The 20,838-nt window shown below is 45.0% G+C and overlaps 1 protein-coding gene across 10 annotated transcripts in view; it reads right to left on the bottom strand.

Moving 5' to 3' along the window:
• Positions 1 to 20,838, bottom strand: part of ENOX1 (ecto-NOX disulfide-thiol exchanger 1) — a 579,844-nt gene that overhangs the window by 106,738 nt on the left and 452,268 nt on the right. For all 10 annotated transcript variants that reach the window (XM_058684407.1, XM_058684417.1, XM_058684361.1 and 7 more), the window contains one exon: positions 9,656 to 9,840. In XM_058684407.1, coding sequence (XP_058540390.1) covers positions 9,656 to 9,840 — 185 coding nt within the window. The remainder of the gene's footprint in view (positions 1 to 9,655; positions 9,841 to 20,838) is intronic.

Genomic DNA, 20,838 nt, shown 5'->3' on the forward strand with positions numbered 1-20,838 from the left:
CACTTCTAGAATATACTGTAGAAGGTTCTGGAGTAACAGACCGAACATGGGGGCTGTGGTCAGAAAGACCTGGGTTGGCACTTTGACTCTGCCAGGAACAGGTTATACTCTGGACGAGTCACTTGACATGTCTAGGTCTCAATTTCCTCCCTGAGACACTGAGATAAGCACTCGCATTTCAAATGCTCCTGAACTGTGAGCACTGAGTATACTGAGGTGAATTAACCGTGGGGAGGGGCCCTCTCAGAGAAGGGGTGTGGGAGCAAGGCCACCCTGCTGTTAGGAAACTCGGATGTGTCCAGACGTGCCCTGCACATCCTGGGTCTTCCCTTAACCCCCTACAATTCTTCACATTTTCACTAGAAATGGGGCGATCACACTTTGTAAAACAGCCGTCCCAAAGGCGTTCACATACATGATCTCACTTTATTCCAACAGACCCGTGGCAGCACCCACGGTCCACATGAAAAACCTGAGGTTCCGAGGGGCTGACTGATGCAAAGTTGTACAGAAAAGAGTCAGGCTGGAGCCAGCTCTTCCTTCTGCTGGTTCAGTGTTTTTATTTCCTGGTGCAAGAGCTTGGCATGGCTCAGCTGGCATACAGGCAGCTAGCTTATCTCCTTATCTTATGGTCTCGGTCCAAAGAAAACAGCAAGATACCCTGGGACCCAACCTTGTGTGAAACTGCTAAAAAAAAAAACAAAAAAAAAACAAAAAAAAAAACCCCAAAAACAAACTTGGGGTGGTCTCCTCTCCCTTATCTTTGCTTTTAATTTTTGTATCTTGCCCCCAGTCAAACGGGAATGTGCTTTTAAAACTTCCAGACCCCTGTGCACATGTCAGGTATGATCATTTCGAACCGGTAGGGCTTTGTGATGTAAAGTGCTGGGCTAAGAATCGGAGAATTGGTTTCTATTTCTGGTTCCAAATGTACCTAACAACACTCCAGGAGTCTCACACCCAAGTGGGATACGTACCCTCTTCGGATGTGCCAGGATACGGCCTGCAAATGTTAGAAAATACACACGCTGCCAGCGGGAACTCTCCAAATGACTTAACCGCCTAATGAAAGGTGCCAGTGAGTTATGAATGAGGATTATCATCAGTGTCTCACGGGCTGCTATTACAATGCATCACCCCAAGGTACCTGGCTGAGGAATGGGTACAAAATGAAACTATAAACTCTGGGATAGTTAAGTAAAAAGAAAGGAAGACAATAATGGACCCCAAATATGGCTGTTGTGAACCATCATGTCCGGTCCTCAAAACTTTGTAAAGCCACATCATCTGAGAGATGTGTATGTTTCATAAGTTTACTCTTCTTTTTAATGTTTTACTTATTTTTGAGAGAGAGAGAGAGTCAGAGAGACAGAGACAGAGCATGAGCAGGGGAGGGACAGAGTGAGAGGGAGACACAGAATCTGAAACAGGCTCCAGGCTCTGAGCTGTCAGCACAGAGCCCGACGCGGGGCTCGAACCCACAGCCCATGAGATAATGACCTGAGCCGAAGTTGGACACTTAACCAACTGAGTCACCCAGGTGCCCCTAAGTTTTCTTATTCTAGTCAGAGGTGAAAGACTTTTAATATGAATGTGGGCCATGTCTTATGAATTGTTTTCTATTCAGAAAGAAAAAAAAAAAAACGTCGTTTAGGAAGTTGAAATAGAATCAAATAAACACAGGCTGTGTCTCTGCTGCCCTTACCTTGTATAGATTCCAGATGTGTGTGTGTGTGTGTGTGTGTGTGTGTGTGTGTACTTATGCACACACATATTTTTTGAACTTTTTAAGATTAAAGGTTTTACTAATTACACATGAAAGTCTAAAAGAAAGCCTCTTTCTCTACACTGTAATAATGTGATTTTCTTTTTTCTTTTTTTTTTAAATAATGCGATTTTCTTGCCCTGTCCAGTGATACTGAATTATTTTCTGTACTGATGCTTCATATATTAAAGATATTATGATAATATTGTTATGTGCTTCTTCTGGAAGGAGTACACAACCAGATCATGATGTATGTGTGATTTCTTCCTTCTAACTGTCATTTTTGAGATTCATGAACCCTACTTAGAAGGAAATCCTCACAATACATTGCAACTTAAATTCCAAACTAATCGATCCTTAGTTCATTTACCTAAATATTTCACAAAAGCTCTTAAAATGTAATTTGTCATTTATAAGAATGTTGAATTTCTTCCTTTAGAAAAATGTCTTTTTCCATTTTCTTATTCTTCTATGTGTATGTTTGTGTCATTTTCCTTATTTTTTGTAACTACATTAGAAGAACTGTTCTCCCCACTGTGTCTTCCATGACCTCTGCACATCCTTCCCACCTTCCACCTGGAACAGCTTTTATTCCTCTACTCTGTGCACATCCATTTGAGCTGAGGCTTGCCCCCTCCACACCATTAGCATTCCCTCCCCCCCCCCCCCCCCCCAATTCCCTGCCTCTTCTACTCTTCTAGGGCAAACAACCAAAGCAGAGTGGACAAAAAGTTAACCGTTTCTCTAGCATTATTACAGATTTCAGCCTCTTCATGTTGCCTTCTCCTGACTACATGCCTTCCTTTCCTTCACCCTAAAACCCTTCTAATTTGTGCATCTGCCTCCCAATCCTGAAGCAGCTGTCTTTACTCTAAAACATGCTGCCTTCAGTTCCCATGTCCTTTCCTCTTAGATGTCTATACAATGTGCTTGCTGTCCTTCCTTTCCCTATGGATTTCTGGACAGCCAGAATCATTTGCAACACTCTTCTCCTGCCTCCTTCACTGGCCCGCACGTTAATCAAGAATTCATTCGAGGACTGGATTAAAGTTAAAAGCCCCTGAAACACGTTCTTGTTCAAGATGTCAGACATAGTACATGTTTATCTGCTCTTTGGGTTTTCTTCCTCCAGAAACTCAATTAAGATGGCTGTCAGTGAATAAACTTAAAAGAGCAAAGAGAATGGGATGGGAGTTCCAGGGAATTCTCATGTATGGGAGATTCTGGCATCTGTCCAGAATCCCCAACTGTCCCAAAAGTAAAGCCTGGTGGTGAGCAGTGAGTGCACCACTGTGTGGGAGGAGACTTGGCCTGGGAGGAGAGCGGAGGAGAGCTGGACACAGCAGCCAGCAGACCCGCCCCCATAGCTCCTGGGGAAGTAATCCCTTCCCTCCCAGAGAGAAGCACCCCAGCGAACATCACCCCGCGAAAAGAAACCTGTAGCAGCCAAGAGACAGATTGAGACACAAAAGCAAACACCCAATCCTGGAATAAATAGAAATGACTCAGGAACAAAAAGAATTTTAAGCATTCTAATTAGTATTCTCAAAGAGATCTGAGAAGATACTGAAACCAAAAAAAAAAAAAAAAAATTGCACGAAAAGACAGTAATCGAAGAAGAAAAAGAACATTTGGAAATAAAATAACCGGATGATCAAATAGAAACTTCAGAGGAAAGGATAAAAGACACGGTTTAAACAGATAACATGAGAAGAACGATAATACACACATAGCATGAGCCTAGGAAGGTCCATTATCTGACTGGTGGGCATTTCAGAAAGAAAATAAAAACAGAAAACAAAAATGGAAAATTATCAAGGAAACAGAGAAACTCCTGTTGCAAAGTCCTGCTACATCTGTCTGTGTTCTTCACCTATAGAACCTCTCCCAAGTTGTTCACAGAAACACCGTTTGAAGTTCACTGGAAGCAATGGGCCTGATGGGCTTTCGAGGATTCTTATAATTTTTAAGGGGCAGGGTTTTTATTTTCCAGAAAAAAAATTTTTTTAAAGCGTCTAAAATTTTCCTGGATACAGCTCACTTCACCTGTCCTTCCCTGAAATTTCTGATGGTCAGAAACACCACCTACGGCACAATCCTGCTGCCGTGATATCATCCTGGCTTTGACAGGAACACGTGACACTTCACTGCATGTGAACTTGGGAGAGGAAATGAGCACACACTTTTCATTATCTCTTCTAAAAAGTACTTACTAAGCAATTGAACAGTTTTAGAGAAGATTTCAGAAGAGATGCTTAAGTGGTCAGACACACTCGCTGATGTCATTTCAACACACTTTCATTTCTTTCTTAATATCTATCCCAAAGACCAACTCTTGACCAACCTTTGGCAAAACTAGCTGGGGTTGCTGTATATTTTAGGGAAATAGCAGTATTATATTTGTCTGTCTCCTTCTGTAAGATTGGTCTAGATTGGTGAGGTTTTGTAAGACAGATACAGAAAAACCATACATACGTTCCCTTTTAAGCCCAGGGGGGAAAACACTTGTTACTTAATTTCTAAGATGCTGTTGATCATGATAATCCTCTTGTCCCAAATTTTGTCCTGTCTTGCTCAAAGTTGTCAAGACAGCCAGCCTTGGTCTTTACTAATGTCAAGCCAAGACTGTTAGAAAGCCACTGCTCTACATGGGCCAATGGTTTACTGGCCTAAAGGCAGTTGGTCTTCAGATGACATTTGCTAACACTATTAAAAAGCATTGGCTCAAAGTATTTACGAGGGACCCTTCTGACATAATCATCATCAGTCACACACAGTTTTACGATCAGCAGCTTATAATGGGATCCTGTTGTTATGTGAATATTTAGCAGTCCTGTCAATGTGATTTACACAAGGCTTCGAAAGGAATTGATTTTTAAATTGGTTATTTAAAATTATGACATATTGACCTATCCTCATGAACGAAAATACAAGTATTGTTTAAATTCAAGTGTGATTAAAACCAGAATGAGATGCCATTCTACACTTACTATATAGTGGCTAAAAAAAGACAAGTGAAACAACACAGGCTGATCAGATCACGTGCTGACCGACAAGGACACGAAACAACTGGAATTCTCCTGTATCCCATGGGAATGCATGATGGTATAGACACTTTGGGCAACATTCCAGCAGTTTCTTAGTTAAACACACTTACCATATGAACTCGCAATCCTAGTCCTAGGTTTTTACCCAAGTGAAATGAAAACTTACGTCCCAACAAAAAGTCTGTAAGTGAATGTTGCCAGCACATTTGTTCATATTAGCCCCAAAGAGGAAACCACCCAAATGTCCATTAGCTGGTGACCAAATGAACAAATTATGGCTCTTCCTTACATTGGGATACTATCCAGCATAAAGAGGAATGAACTCCTGATATATACAGCAACAAATTTGAGGAATCTCAAATTCATTACGCTAACTGAAAGAAGCCAGACTCAACAGTTGCATTCTATGTAATTCCACTCATATGACACTCTGGAAAATGCAAAACTATGACGGGTAGAAAAAAAAAATCTGTGGTTGCTCGGAGTTGGGTTGACTAAAAAGAGACACAAAGGAATTTCTGGAGGGTGACAGGACAATCCTATATTGATTGTGGTCTTGGTTACATGAGTGTATCTATCGATTTGTCAAAACTCATAGAACTGTAGCCCTAAAGAGAGTATTTTTATTATATGTAAATTTTGCCTCGATAAATTCAGGGTAACTGGAAGATAAATGAGAGTTTGCGATATGTACATTCTTTCCTTGTATACTTAAAAATACAAATGAAAGCCAACCAGCTCACTACTCTTGTGGCAGAGACAAGTTAACTTCACTGCCAGCTTAAGATCAGGTAAAGGATACGGTGTTACCATGGATACAAACTATTATTTCCTTTTGTGTGAAGTCTCTAATATTAAATCGTGACTCATACATAATGTAGGGGTAAACTCAGAAACAACCAAAGTCACCCAAGGGTTTTCAGCCTTAGGACCCCTGCCCATGATGTTTTCTTCATGAACGTAAGAGAAACTATAATGTCGGTGAGAATATCTTTAAGGGATTAAAAGAAGAAAGGGTAAAACTGCTTCGCTAAACTTGAGGGCATTTCTAAAAATGGTATGCTAGATCTGAGGCTGTTAAGACTTTATTTTCTTCTGTTTGTTACAGAAATAATTTCCCGTAGATCGACCGCTAACACAACGGCATGTGGGAGGCTAACCTCTCCGTTAGCTGTTGACTTTCCTGTGAGATCATGATTTTCTAATTAATAAAGTGGAGAGGGGGCAGACTGAGTAAATTTTAAAATCAGCAGAATTCTTTGCGGTAGGGCTCAAATTAGCAAGTTGTGGTAACTTCTGCAAAATGATATTAAGGTAGAGGTTGACTCTTAAAGAGCACACATATTTTGGAACTCTGTATTAAAGACGTGTTGCCACAGAGACTGCCACACATCTACCTAATAACCACTGAAAATTAAAGTCATAGCCACTGCCACTGAGTGAGCGCTTCCCACGTGCTAGGAAGAGCTATGAATACTTGCAGGATGTCAGCTCCCACCGTCTGCCTTGCTATTTATGGTCCAAGAATCCCGAATGATCCAGAGTTCCCCACAGGCTCCATGGTAGTTCTTGTCCCTGTACTCTTGTCCATTACTCTTATGTTCAACAAATACATATTTATCTAGGGGCGCCGGGGTGGCTCAGTTGGTTAAGCATCTGACTCGATCTCAGCTCAGGTCTTGATCTCAGGGTCATGAGTTCAAGCCCCACATTGGGCTCTGCCTGAGTGTGAAGCCTACTTAAAAAAAATATATATATATACACACGTACGTATACGTATACGTACGTGTGTATATATATACACGTACGTATACGTATACGTACGTGTGTATATATATACACGTATATATATATATACGTACGTATATGTGTGTGTGTGTATATATATATATATATATAATATAGCTACCATGTGTCTATTAATGATTGAATTGTTTCCATTCAAAATTTATATGTTGAAATCTTAGCCCCCTGTACCTCAGAAAATGGTATTTGGAAACAGAGTCATTAGAGGTATGACTCGTTAAGACGAGGTCATAGTGGAATAGCATGGGCCCCTCAGTCCTATACAAATTGTATCATTATCAAAAGCAGAAATTTGGACACTGATACACACAGGGAGGATGCTATGTGAAGATGAAGGCAGAGATTAGGGTGATGCTTCTGTGAGGCACGGAACACCAAGGATAGTAGGGAAACCACCAGAAGTTTGGGGAAGTTCTGGAATAGGTTGTCCCTCACAGCCCTCAGAAGGAACCACTCCTGCTGACACCTTGATCTTGCACTTCTAACCTCTAGAACCATGAGACAATACATTTCTGCTATTTGGGGCACCTGGGTGGCTCAGTCGGTTAAGCATCCAACTCCTGGGTTCAGTTCAGATGGTGTTCTTGCGTTTGTGAGTTCAAGCCCCACGTTGGGCTTGACAGTACAAAGCCTGCTTGGGATTCTCTCTCTCTCTCCCCCTCTCTCTTCCCCTCCCCCACTTGTTCTTCTCTCTCTCTCTCTCTCTCTCTCTCTCTCAATAAACATTAAAAAATTAAAAAAAAATGTCTGGAAATCATACCAAAACCAAAACCAAATCCCACAAAACAAAACTATTTTAAAGTACATTTCCTACTGACAAGGAAATTCTGCAAATGTATGAGAAGCCACAATAACCAAACACCTCTCTCAAGGGGCTGCAGCTTCACAGTCCCTGATGCTGACTCCCGGGCATCCTTCTCCCCGATGGCCAAGCTCACCCTTACCTCCTCAGATTTCCTTCATATTTGAATCTCTGATTGCCTTAACCATTCCATCAACTTAAAAAAAAAAATTAATGTTTATTTATTTTTGAGAGAGAGAGCATGAGTGGGAAAGAGGCAGAGAGAAAGACAGAGAGAGAGAGAGAGAGAGAGAGAGAGAGAGAGAGAGAGAGAGGATCAGAAGCAGGCTCCAGGCTCTGAGCTATCAGAACAGAGCCTGATGCAGGACTTTAACCCATTGACCATGAGATCATGACCTGGGCTGAAGTTGGACACTTAACCGACTGAGCCACCTAGGCGTCCCCAATTCCATCAACTTTTCAAGCAACTGGGATAATCTTTACTGGAGGAAAAGTGGGCCCATTGCATGAGGCATGAGATGGTAACTGTGGCCTAGGCCTGGCCTCATGGTCTTTGGGGAAATTGACAGACAGACTCTCCTCCCGGCAGGGGCGCCGACACACAGCCCATGTTGGGGCATATGGACAACCCCGGGAGCCTCGCACAGCAGCTGTTACACCAATTTCCAAGTGCGGGGACCTGAGCGGCAACTGTAATGACATTTTCCTGGCTGGCTCTGACCTCTGAATCGCAGTGATTTGTCTAACACACACTGTGAACACCAACCAGTTAGGACTCAAAGCCAAGACTCAAAAATCGCTTTAAAATGGCAGGAGATATTTAAGACATAATTTCTGTGAGTTGGTCATTAACTTGCTTATATCCCAATCTGTACATCTTTTTTTTTTTTTTTTTATAATCCTTTCCTCTCAATTATTTTTCCCTGCTTGGCTAATGTTTCTGTAGCAGTTACCTCTAATCATTAAGACACTTTTGTAGGCAATCCATGCTCCTGAGCTTGGAGAGCAGTCCATATGGATAGGGGCATTAAAACAATATTCTACGTACTCTACGTTTTAGTGTCCCATCATTCTATTTCCATTCCCCTTGTTTAAATAAAAACACTTTTTTTTCCCCCAGAAAAGAGTGGTTAGGTTTGTACGTTCAGAGGGGTGATATAAAATACCATGTGTGATGACAATTTACGCTGTATCATTACAAGGTCACTCGAAGGCTCAAACGCCGTTAAGTGATGCTTTCAGATATCAATCCAGCTATGAGTCTTTGGTTCTATTTCCCGACCGCTGAGGCCTCCCCTCCCCTCAAGTCCTCATCCCAGCAGTCCAAGTTCCTTCTCCTTCCTCCAACGCCCCACAGCTCCTGTCTCTTCCTGACAGTTCCCACAGACACATCTTTAACTTCAGTGCATGAGGCTGAGGTCTGGCACCCTTCGAAAAGGCATAGATACCAGCCTGTTTTTGAAGTTGCCCATACCCCCCATTCTGGAACTTCATCTTTTCCAGCAACAAACGTGTCTTAAGTATGTACACTGTGTTCATGAAACCTGACTAGACCCTAAGGATGATCCAAAAGAAGTGAAACCAACCCAGAGTTTACACGTACACCGAGCTTGAAAACAAGCTCACCATGCTTCTGGAAATCTGTTGGCGTGCTTTTAACTTAAAAGTTCTCAGGTGGTGGGGCGCCTGGGTGGCCCAGATGGTTAAGGGTCCAAGTCTTGATTTCCACGCAGGTCATGACCTCACGGCTCCTGAGTTCGAGCCCCGTGTGGGGCTCTGCATGGACAGCACCGAGCCTGCTGGGATCCTCTCGCTCCCTCCCTCTCTCTCTCTCTCTCTGCCCCTCTCCCGCTCATCCACAGGCGTGCATGCTCTCGCTCTTTCAAAATAAATCAATAACCATAAAGAAATGTCCTCAGATGCTAAAACCCTTGCGTCGTGATCCACGAGGATTTTCTGACCATTTTCCACGAGGCTCACCTCTCCCTACAAACCTTTTGACCTCCTAGATTCTCTTCCTTAGCTCCCTGCCTCGCGGGTGTTCTTCTCTAGCCTGATTTTTTTTCTGCAGACTCTGCCCTTCTGCAGTCACCGACACTTTCCTTTCCTTGCTAGCTTGGCGCTTGTCCTTTGTTCTCCTTCACCTTTCCCGGCAAATGGCTCCCGTCTCACATCCGCGGAACGCACGCACCCCTTGCCCTCGCGGAAAAAAAAGAAAAGTCTGGGCCCAGGTACCTGCTGCATGCCCTGCATGGTCTGTTGCAGGAACTGAAGCTGCTGGTCCTTGGTGACATTGTCCTCCGTTCGGAAAAGCTGCTCTTTTTCCTGTTTCAGCAGCTCCACTTCGTTCCTGTAGGCGTCCAGCTGCCAGCGCAGACTGTCGTTCTCCTCTTTCAGAGCATAGGCCTGAGCAGCCAGGGCTGGAAGGCAAACACACAGAACAAGTTCAGGTCCGTCACCTTCCTGCTTAGACCGGGGCGGCGGGGGGGCTTTCGCGGGATGGGGCGTCTCTCACCCAAATTCTTACCGTTCCCACCAGCTCAGAAACAAACCCTAAATGCCTGGCCCCGGGGCTCTTTGATTCCCGGCTGGTGAGCATCACTTCTTTGGGAATTTTTATCGATTGCATTTGTCCTGTCTGATGGAGGCATGCTTCTTGTGGGCCCAGGAGTCACTCCTCCCCAGTGCTGGCCTCTTGGCCTCTCCCCCAGTCCGAGGCACCCTCTCGCAAGCGGGAATGTGCTGCTAGGTGGGGACAGCACGGGGGCCACTTTCTTTCACCGAATCAGCCTTTCCACAGGTTGAGGCCTGCAGCCACATCCCAGGGGACAGAGGGATCGACACGGACGTCATTCCCCCCCGCACGGCCGCTGGGACAAATTGCACAGATGGCTCGCCCCCTCCTTATCAGGACGGTAGGCTGGCTCCATATGTTTCACCAACAGATTAAAACCCTGCTTCCCTGCAAGGCCGTGACACTCCTTCCCGAAACCGAAAACTCTCCATGTGTGGATTCGGATCTTACTCACGTCTCCATCCTACCGAGAAACCCAGACCGTTACAGAAACGGCAGAGACTGAAAACAGAAGAGTGGGTGGCACAAAGCAACACGGGATGGTTTCCAGCTTCCCGCCTGGGGTCTCTCCCCTGATACTAACCGCCGACTGAGCACCCAGCACGTGAGCGACACCGGACCTGACGATTCGCACGGATTCATCACTTCATCCCCCCTCAGGCCTAGAATGTAGGTGCTGCTCTTAATCCCATTCTTTACAGAGGACAAAAATGAGGCACAGAGAAGCTAGAGAACTTGTCTCGCCCCACAAAGGAAGTATCGTAAACAGTCTTCAAACCTAGTCCTCAAGTCGCTGGGCTTTTTGCCTGTCCAGATGCGTTTAGTTCTCATCAGACCATTTGAAACCCCTCGCGACTTCTCTCCCTCTCCACTCTCCCACCAGTTGCCCACACTTTCTTCCCCCTCCCACAGAAAATGCATTCTCTATTCTTGTAAGCAAGAGAAAAGAGAAGGAGAAATTTCAAAACTTATCAGAAACTTCTTCAAAGAAGTGACTTCCGGTTTGTAAGGGCATGACGTGAGGCCTATTGGCCAGCAGGTTCTCAGTACGTGCTCATTTCCACCCCCTCCCCCAACCAGTGCCAATCAGAGACCACTGGGGGTCAGCCTCTTGGATGTTCTACCTTCACATTACAGTATGCAGATAATAGATCTTTACAGAAGTGCTCTGAGACCCCAGTGAATTCTCTCCTCAAATATCAAACCTCAAATTATGTTAATAATAGTTTTATAGTTGAGTGGTTTATAGTATTCTGCTTTGCAAAATGATTATGTATAGTACACATGGAAATACTAATCAAATAGAACATGCAATTAACCAGAAAATTCCCTACCTCAAACCATTAGGGATCAATTAGTCAACACGCAGTTACTGCATACATACTCTGTGCCCAGGCCTGCCTGGGCATCCTGGAGCACAGAAGGAGGAGCCAGAATATGTCTTCTCTCAGGCAGCTTAGAAGATCAGAGAAACTGATACATTTGAAAAGAAACAAATACGTTCAAGGGAAGAGAGAACAGCCTGACCGCTGGCCTATAGTAGGCATTTGATGAATGCTCGTTGAATGAACAAATAAATGAGCAACTTAGTGTCGAGGGAATTCATCCTGTTGGGGCTCAGAGAAGAGAAAGGAAGATGCGGACCAGAATGATAAAAGAGGGCCTGGAAGGCTCAAGAACTGGGGAAGGATGTCTGAGTCTGGACAGGGCAAGAGCATAAGCAAAAGTTCAGGGAAGAGAATTTAAGGGAGACCACTTGGGGCAGGAAGGAGGGAAGCTTGACCAAAAAGGCACATGTTGGTCTGGAGGCAGTGAGGGAAAGGCGGGCTGTGTCACGGGATGAGAGGGGATGGAACTCAGAAGTCAGGCTAGAGAGTGAGATTCAAGTGGGGCAGCTGATGGAGAACCATGCCAGGTGCCCGGGCAGCGGAAGGACACAACGGAATTGGTGATTTAGTAAGATTAGTTTGGCACTGGTGCGTGGAATGAACTAGAGGCTGCAGGGAATGAATGAAGGAAATTTTATTTGGTGTCTATGTGTGTGCAAAACCAAGGAGCAGCCAATTTTACAGTTTCCGGGGACTTACTCATAAAATCGGAAACGACCCAGGGTATAGCCAGGAGCATGAGCTACTGTTTTCTAACATCACACTGCCCAACTCCAGATCTTGTCCACACCCCATGGCACCAACTCCTGACAACTCAGTTTACCAATCCGCAAGGAAATGGTTATGAGGCATCATTTGAGAGGGATGCTGTAATAGGGCAAAATTACAGAAAATGCAAATGATGAAAAAAATGTTGGCACCACATAAGCACATTACTACATTTAGTAGCATTCAAAGACACTTAAGTCATTTCCTTAGGAAGCTCTATTTGGCCCTTTTTCAATTTAGAGTGGCATTTTTATTATCATAACTGATAGCAGGTGTTTGTGAAGAAATCGATTAGTATGCAGGGATGGAAATTACATTTTCCAAATGAATTGCATAGTCTGCAAGATACGCTGAAATCTGTGTAGCAAAATGCAAGCAGTTATAAAGCATGTGCCAGCAACATTATTTAAATAAATTATCTGAACATAAATACATATAGCAGAGTGCACCATCCATTATTTCACGGGCTCTCTTAGAAGCCTGTGTAACGGCAGTGCTGACAGTTATTCTTGGCTGAGCCGAGTGGCCACTATTCTTGCCAAGGAAGAGACAATGCTGTTTGCATTTCTGGAATAGGAATGTGATATCATTATATACATATACATATACATATACGTATACGTATATGTATATATATACACATATATATGTATATATGTATATGTATATATATATGTATATATGTATATGTATATATATATATATATATATATATATATATATATATATAATTTTTTTTTAAAAAGCAGCTGTAACTCTCCTCCCTCCACCCCAAATCAATACCATAGCCAATCCCATCAACGTTTTTATAACTGAGGCATATAACTAATTTACATTCCTGATTAAATGATTTCAAGCTTGATAGTTGCAAAAAAAAAAATGGTTACTCATGTGGCAGCAAAGTGGTTATTTCTACAGGGTGAGAAATTGTATATTGACTCCACTTAACTTCAGGCCACCTGTTTGTAAACATTGTTAAGTGTCATGGGCAGCCCTGAATGCACCCCTCACACGAGGCTTCTGGGAACATTATGTTCCTTGAGCCCGGAAAGAAACAAAGTCCTGATAATTCCTAGCTTAATATCATTTTTTCAGGATATTAAAAATTCAGAAACTTGACCAAGTTCCATTCTTTCATTTCTCTCCCTTGGTCTTTACTCTTTAGCTCTTTCCAGGACACTGTATTAAATGAAACAGTCTTGAAAAATGTGTAATCAAGCTTCCATGATAAAATTTACCCTTGAGAGACTGCATAACAGATTCACTATTCAAATAAGCGTAAGGACTAAAAATAACCTACGGTGTGTGTCTTTTTGTAAGATTCCCTGAGGAGTGTACTATGTTCTGATAAATGGAATATTTAGCTAAGAGCCACCACCTGTGGATTGCCCATTTGCAATAATTAACACAAAAAGAATACAATGAGCCTTCAAATGTAAACTACTCTTCTGAATCCAATGAAATCTTCCTTTGGTGATTCTAGTGGCACCTGAATCTATTGGTGCCTCCGGATTATCAGTAATTCACTCACAACCAACCAGATTATTGAGAAGATGGGGCATCCAAAGGGGAAGGGCAGTGCAGTTGTTCCGACCCTAGAAAAATTGTTCCCGCGATTTTCTGATTGGATCAAAAATGAAACAGCAACAGAAGAAAAACTTTGCCAACCAAGATTAAATTACATTTCAAAAATTAGCACTAGACTACTAAAATTACCGAAGTGACGTCAGTGTAGGGAAATTGATCCAAAGATTAAATTGTACCGCTGAAAAGGAGGTTTAAAGGGATTACAGCAGCTTGCTTTACCCTTTACGAGATTCCATACAAACCATTATTCTTTATATTAATTATGGCCAAAGTGACCTCTTCCTGTCTCCTGTATTACTTACTGTGTTTCCATGGGAACAGAGAGTGGCAGGCTTAACTCCTTTAAGTAAATAATCTGGGGAAAGCCTTGAAATCTCTCTCTTACCAGCCGGAGCCGGCCTCAGAAAAATAATTAGCCCTATATGAAGAACGTAAGTTATTTTGGGTTATGTCCCGGTAAGCTGACAGTATGTTAATATCTTTTTTCCTGCTCAGGCAAGATGTAACTAAATTAACAAAACACTTTAACATATTATTCCTAACAATATCTGGATGTCTCAAGAACTGTTCATCTTTGTGTCTTTGGGGAACTCCGCGTTTAACATTCTCCCTCTGTTCTGCCAGACGCAGACGTGGAATGCCAGGAGAGGGCTGCTGAACTGTGTGTTTCTTTCCCCCACACAAGAAGCCCTTCTCAAGGATTCATCAGCTGCTGCCCAGACGGGCGGCTGTGCTGACAGAGTCAGAACACGGGATGATATGGAGAGGTCCAAGGCCTGGAAGACACCCCCACGGTATCGGTCACCTTCCAGCCCCCCTGGGCTAGTGACTTAGCTACTGGCCAGGCCCCATCTGCCTCTCCCCAAGCCTCTCCTTGCAGGCTGCCTGGCGGGGAGGGGGGGGGGTGGGGAGGGGGGTTGCCCTTCTGTGGCAGAGACAGCATGCGGTGCACCCAAACTCACGCTTTTCTTTGCTCAGTGCAGCATTGTTCCTGACAGGTGACTGTCCCAGAGGCTGGTGCTCACCAGCGGGGCATGAGGGAGCGAGGGGTGTCTTCTGAATAATGTCTCTTCCCGCTGCTGGAATGGGCCTGGGTCTCTGACTCACCACACACAGGAAAGGTGCCCAGAGACCGACAGTGTCTGCTTAGGGACTCTTTTGTGCTCAAGAATAAACTTTTCGAGGGCGCCCGGGTGGTCAGTCGGTTAAGCGTCCGACTCTCGATCTCAGCTCAGGTCACGATCTCACAGTTTGTAAGTTCAAGCCCCGCGTCGGGCTCTGTGCTGATGGTGTGGAGCCTGCTAGGGATTCTCTCTTTCCCTCTCTCCCTGCTTCCCCTCCACGTATGCGCGCGCGCTCTCTCAAGATAAACAAATACATACAAAAATGAAAAAAAAAAGAATAAGCTTTTTCTTGTCACTGGGAAGCCCCTGAAAATGTGGGCCTTATTTATAAACTAGCTGGTGTTCCTGTAAGCCAGTATTTCCCCCAGTAACGGCTTCCGTCCAGGTTCTCAGGTGGCGGTGGTGCTGACGGGGCCGCGAGCACGCTCTGAGAAATGCTGCTCAGACCATCGCTCGTTCTGTCACCTGGTTCCTGAATTGGGGCTACGATTGGCTTGTTTGGACAAATCCTTCTGGAGGAAGCTCCATGCCCTGCACCTTTGAGGGCAGTCCTGCCCCGGCCACATCCCAATGCCCTGAGCGCTTCTTTTCGGAGTGAGGGCGAGAGTTCACCCTTCCCCATTTCCCCCAAATAAAAACCAGCAATAAGAATAGTGGTGGTAACAGCTAACAATTTCTAACATGCCAGGCACTGTGCGAGGCATGTGACTTGCACGATCTCCTTGCAGCATCCAAAAACACGATATAGTGAGTATGATCACAGCTTTTATTTTACAGGTGATGGAGCTGGGTTTGAGAGATGCAGGGGTTGGAGGCGCAGGCTTTCCACCCAGTTTACCTCCTGTCCTCGACATAATGCCATTGGGGTAGCCTGGGCGCAGGTAAGTGCTGCAGCCGGAGAGAGAAGGAACCAAGGACACCATGAGAGTGGCAAATTTGTTGCTAAAACAGAAAACGGCTTCCACTTGTGGCACTGTTTGGGGAGCGTTCTGCTTGAGGCCCTATTTTAACACAGACACACAAGTCTCTTCTGCAGGAGAATCTTGGGAATGATCCAGAGGGAAGGACCCGTCTGGCCCCCTTTGGACAGTCTTTTTTTTTTTTTTTTTTTAATTTTTTTAACGTTTATTTATTTTTGAGACAGAGAGAGACACAGCATGAACGGGGGAGGGGCAGAGAGAGAGGGAGACACAGAATCCGAAGCAGGCTCCAGGCTCTGAGCCATCAGCCCAGAGCCTGACGCGGGGCTCAAACTCGCAGACCGCGAGATCGTGACCTGAGCTGAAGTCGGACGCTTAACCGACTGAGCCACCCAGGCGCCCCCCCTTTGGACAGTCTTGACGCCTGACTCAGACCACTTAGGGATCCTCCTTCTGCCCCCCGTGTCTCTCTCCTCTGAAATGGCCACACTGATAGTCACGAACTGCCGAGCTCCTGAGCCGCAGTTGGTTAATAAGGCTCCATTGGGACAGCTGTGTCCAGGGGTGCCTGGGTGGCTCAGTTGGTTTTTGGGTGTCTGACTTCAGCTCAGGTCGTGATCTCGCAGTCCGTGAGTTCGAGCCCCGCGTCAGGCTCTGTGCTGACAGCTCGGAGCCTGGAGCCTGCTTCAGATTCTGTGTCTCCCTCTCTCTCTGCCCCTCCTCCACTCACACTCTGCCTCGCTCTCAAGAATAAATAAACATTAAAATATATATATATATTTATTTAAAAATTATATATAATATATATTTATATATTATATATATTATATATAATATATTAATATATATTATATATTTATATATTAATATATATTATATATTTATATATTATATATTATAATATATATTATAATAATATATAAATATATATTTATAAAATATTTATATATATATATTTATATATATATATAAAAATATATTATATATTATTATATATTATATATGTTATATATTATATATTATATATATTATATATATTATATATATTTATATAATATATATATAATATATATATATGCCTCCCCCTCCCCCAACTCTCTGACCTCACCTGTGTGGTTGCTCTGTCATGTGCCTTCAGTTACAGTAAAGGAGATGGAAAAACCTCTCTTCCCACCGAGTCCCGTCCCCAAGATGTCCTCTGAACAAGCCAAAGAAAGCCCAAGACAAGGCCTGGGCCTGCCCTCAGCTGACCAGGGGAAGGAAGGCCTGGGGTCCTTGGGCTGCTGCCATGTCGGTGCCTCCCAGTGTCCAGACACAGAGCTGAAGGGCATCTTGGCCCCGCTGCCCGGCCAGGCTCCTGCTAGACAGCCTCCTACGGTCCCAACAAACTGTAATCGATCTGTTTCTCAGTCACACCTGTATCACCGCGGAAGCAGCAATCTTCCTCAAATTGCTCACGGAAATTCCTTCTGCTACATTTTTGCAGGATTATTATTATTACAACTTAGCATTGACATAACATTTTATATTTGCAGTGTGCATTATAGCCTGCACATTAGCTATTATTAGGGAGAGCTAAACAGAAGCACAATGCGGTGTCTATTTCCATCTTTGTGTGAGGCCGGTGGAATAAGGGTAATTTGGAGAGTGCAGGTAAGCTAGATCCTGTTATTATAATGGCTTAAATTCGAGTCTGGAGGCACAACCCACAGCTGGCGAAAAAAACAGGAAAATCAGGAAAAAAGCCCCGTCTGTCTCCCCTTCCACACAGCTCATCCTCACCAAGGGGTCTGCGCCCCGGAGCAGCAGCCACAAGGTGCTGCGGGGTGCAGACACCACGGAGAATTCACATCATGCCTTCCTGCTTTGCCACCGACCTTATTCTCCTCTGATGCCACCCCCAGCTTCCCCCATCGTCCCCAGGGCAAAATGAGCGGAGAGGCTCGTCCACTCCTTTCAACAGCAGGATAAACCTGCAATTTAAAATACTGTTGAAGGATGCTGGGTGGGGGTGAGGGACGCCTTTCAAGGACTCAGGCGAGCACAGATCAAGACCCAGCAGTCTCCGGGAGAGGGTGGCCAGACTACCAGGGCATGATGAGGGGGAAGGAGGGGAGAGGGGGTTGGGTTGTTGGAGTCCCAAACCCAGGCAGCAGGGCTACCGAGAGGGGCATTTCTCCCCTCAACTCCAGCTCTCCCCCCCCCCCCGCCCCCCTTTACTTTTTTTGATCAGATGTCAGTTTTCTTTTTCATTTTCAATGTTGACCTCCAAGAGTCAGGACTACCTCTTTTCTACCTTCTGAAGGCTTTAGAGATTCCTTTTCAGAGCAGACTCAGACCAAGATAAATCTCACGACACAGGTTTCGGGGGCGGGGAACGCCTCCCCCGGCCATGGCCGCCACCCTCGCACACAGAGCGCCCCCCTTGGGTACAATTCTGCACCACTGGCTTTTAGCTCTGGGCCGCTGCACCCTTCGTAGTGGTTGGTCTTGTCCAACCAGAGAAGCCTGAATCACAACCTCTCCCCTGAAGGAATTCCTCGTCTCATTTCTCATTTCCTCACCTGCCTGCGGCGTAAGGACCTCACCTCTTTCCCCCACTAACTTGCGGATTCCTTGGTCATTTCTCATTTTCTTCAAGACACCTTCCCCTCAAGAAGTGGGGATTTCCTGCTCCTACTAACACCTCCCCAGACACATACACACACACACACTCTTGAACTGGTGGTTTCCACCCCATAAAACACATCCACACTCGGAAATGTGAAGAGAAGCTCAGCCCGAACCTCAACATTCTCAGATGTAGGCACCATCTTTTGCAAGGAATAGCAACTTTTCCCACAGTTGTTTTTTTTTTTTTTTAATCTTAGCACATCATAGACTTGGGGCAACAAAGAGGAGTTGCACAGAAAACGCTTTTCTCCCCTCAGTTTTTGTGCTTTATATAAACGTTAACTATCCAGTCTACTAAGAGAGAACCAAGACTTTGCTCTCAAGCCTTTTTTGGGGGTAGGGGGGTGGGGGGGAAGTGGTGGGTGGGGACTGTGCTTGGGCTGCCCGTGAAGTCTCATCCTCTCCACTCTCCTGGTCACCAGTGTTGAGACTGATTGATGCACACGTATTTGTGCCTGACATTAGGGCAGAAAGAATTCCTGTCCTCTCTAAGTACATAACCACATTGGTATGAATAACTGAGGCCAGTATTCCTCCAAGTTTCCTCCACCCGCAGCCCTCATTTGTTCCACTTTGGTATCTTAAAGGGGAATTCTTGGAGCTATCCCATCCCAGACCCTCTGAATCTGAGGGTCTGGAATGGGGTCTGAGGATGTGCCTTTCAACGACCATCCAGGGTGGGCTGAATGCATGCCAAAGTTTTAGAACCGTTTCCCTGGCCCGTAGGGACCGGATCCCCGTTCCTTCGTAACTTTCTTCCAGTCTTACATTTCTTTTGTCATTTTTTTTTGACACCTGCTTTCTCTCAGCCTTTTCTAGCAGCTTTTCTGTTCTTAAAAGGACCTTCTCATGTCCAGCTTTTACCCTCCAACATGGCCGCCGAGGCCTCTCCGCCATCCGCCTTGCCTTCTCGCATTTCATCAATCTATCCACCTGTTCCTCTCTGAACGCTACTTACTGCCTCTCCCGTGATGATATTGTGACTGAATGCTTTCATAAATCCTCCAGGCAGTGTCTCCAAAACACATTTTTCTGATCTACTGGATGTTGTTGTGTATTCGTTTTCTTTGCAGCCATATTTCTGGAGAAAGTGCCTGCTGCAGCAGGTCCGTGGCTTGCGCCCCGGAGAGAGGCCCAGCCCAACCTCTGTGCCCGGTGGGAACTAATGACCCTTGGCCAGGGGTCCTGACACCAGCTTCTTACTGAGGAGAGGGGGCCCATCTCTGCTTGTCTCTAACCACTGATGGATGAGAAAACAGTTCCTGGCTATTCTCCTAGAGTCTGAGAAAAGCAGAGACTCTGTACTTGGCCTTCCCCACGTTTTTCTGCATCAGACTACCCTCATTTTTTTTTGTCTTTCCTCCCAAACAACCCTTTTCCGATTAGCCAGAGGATGCTTCACATGTTCCTCACGCAGCTATGACGAGGGGGGGGGGTTCTCCACCAGTGTCACGCATGCCACACTTAAACCAATAAACTAGCTCCCTTTCATTTCTTCTTTCTCTGGTCCTTGGTGATTTGCCATGTCAGTCACTTCCTTTCCCCTAAACATTTTTATCTTTTACTTCATTTTCTTACCTTAAAATTTGTTATGCTTATTTATTGTTTGAGAGAGAGAGAGAGAGAGAGAGAGAGAGAGTGAGAGAGCGAGCAAGCCAGGGAGGGGCAGAGAGAGGGACAGAAAGAAATCCCAAGCAGGCTCCGCGCTGTCAGCCCAGAGCCCGACTTGGGGTTCAAACTCGCAAACTGTGAGATCATGGCCAGAGCTGAAACCGAGTGTCGGGCACTTAACCGACAGAGCTGCCCTGGTGCCCCACCTTTTACTTCATGTTCATTTTCTTCTCATCCTTTATTACCTTACCTCAACCTGTTTCTTCCCCCCGTTCTTTCTATTATTGACAGACATCAGTCCCCATGTCATGTGCCAGTGGTTTTCAAGCCTTTGTGCGGCAGAAATACCTGAGGACTATTTCATAACTCACGTGAGTGGGCATTAACTCCCAGCCGTTGCCAGGAAAGCTTCCCAGCTCTTTCTCACGCAGAGCCAGGGCTGTGAATCACTTATCTACACCTTCTGTCACTGCTCACCGGTATCAGTCTTCCACGTTGCCATAGTATCAGGTATTTGCAAAGTGCCATGGAGCCCCTTCCTCGGTCATTTCTTACGACCTCAAGTAAACTCTCTTAGGATGAGCCGCACGTTACTATTGAGAAGGCTGGGGCTTGGAAGAGACACATTGTTTGCCAAGCCACTCCAGAAACAAAACTCAGCTACTTCCAGAGGCCTCTAACTTCATCTGGCTCAAAGTTATTTCTTTATTATGTTCAGTGTCTCTAAACGCTCCCAGGGATACCGGTTCTCGCTCGTCTATCCACTTCCTTA

The sequence above is a fragment of the Neofelis nebulosa genome, chromosome 1, assembly GCF_028018385.1.
Source record: "Neofelis nebulosa isolate mNeoNeb1 chromosome 1, mNeoNeb1.pri, whole genome shotgun sequence".
Taxonomy (NCBI): Eukaryota; Metazoa; Chordata; class Mammalia; order Carnivora; family Felidae; genus Neofelis; species Neofelis nebulosa.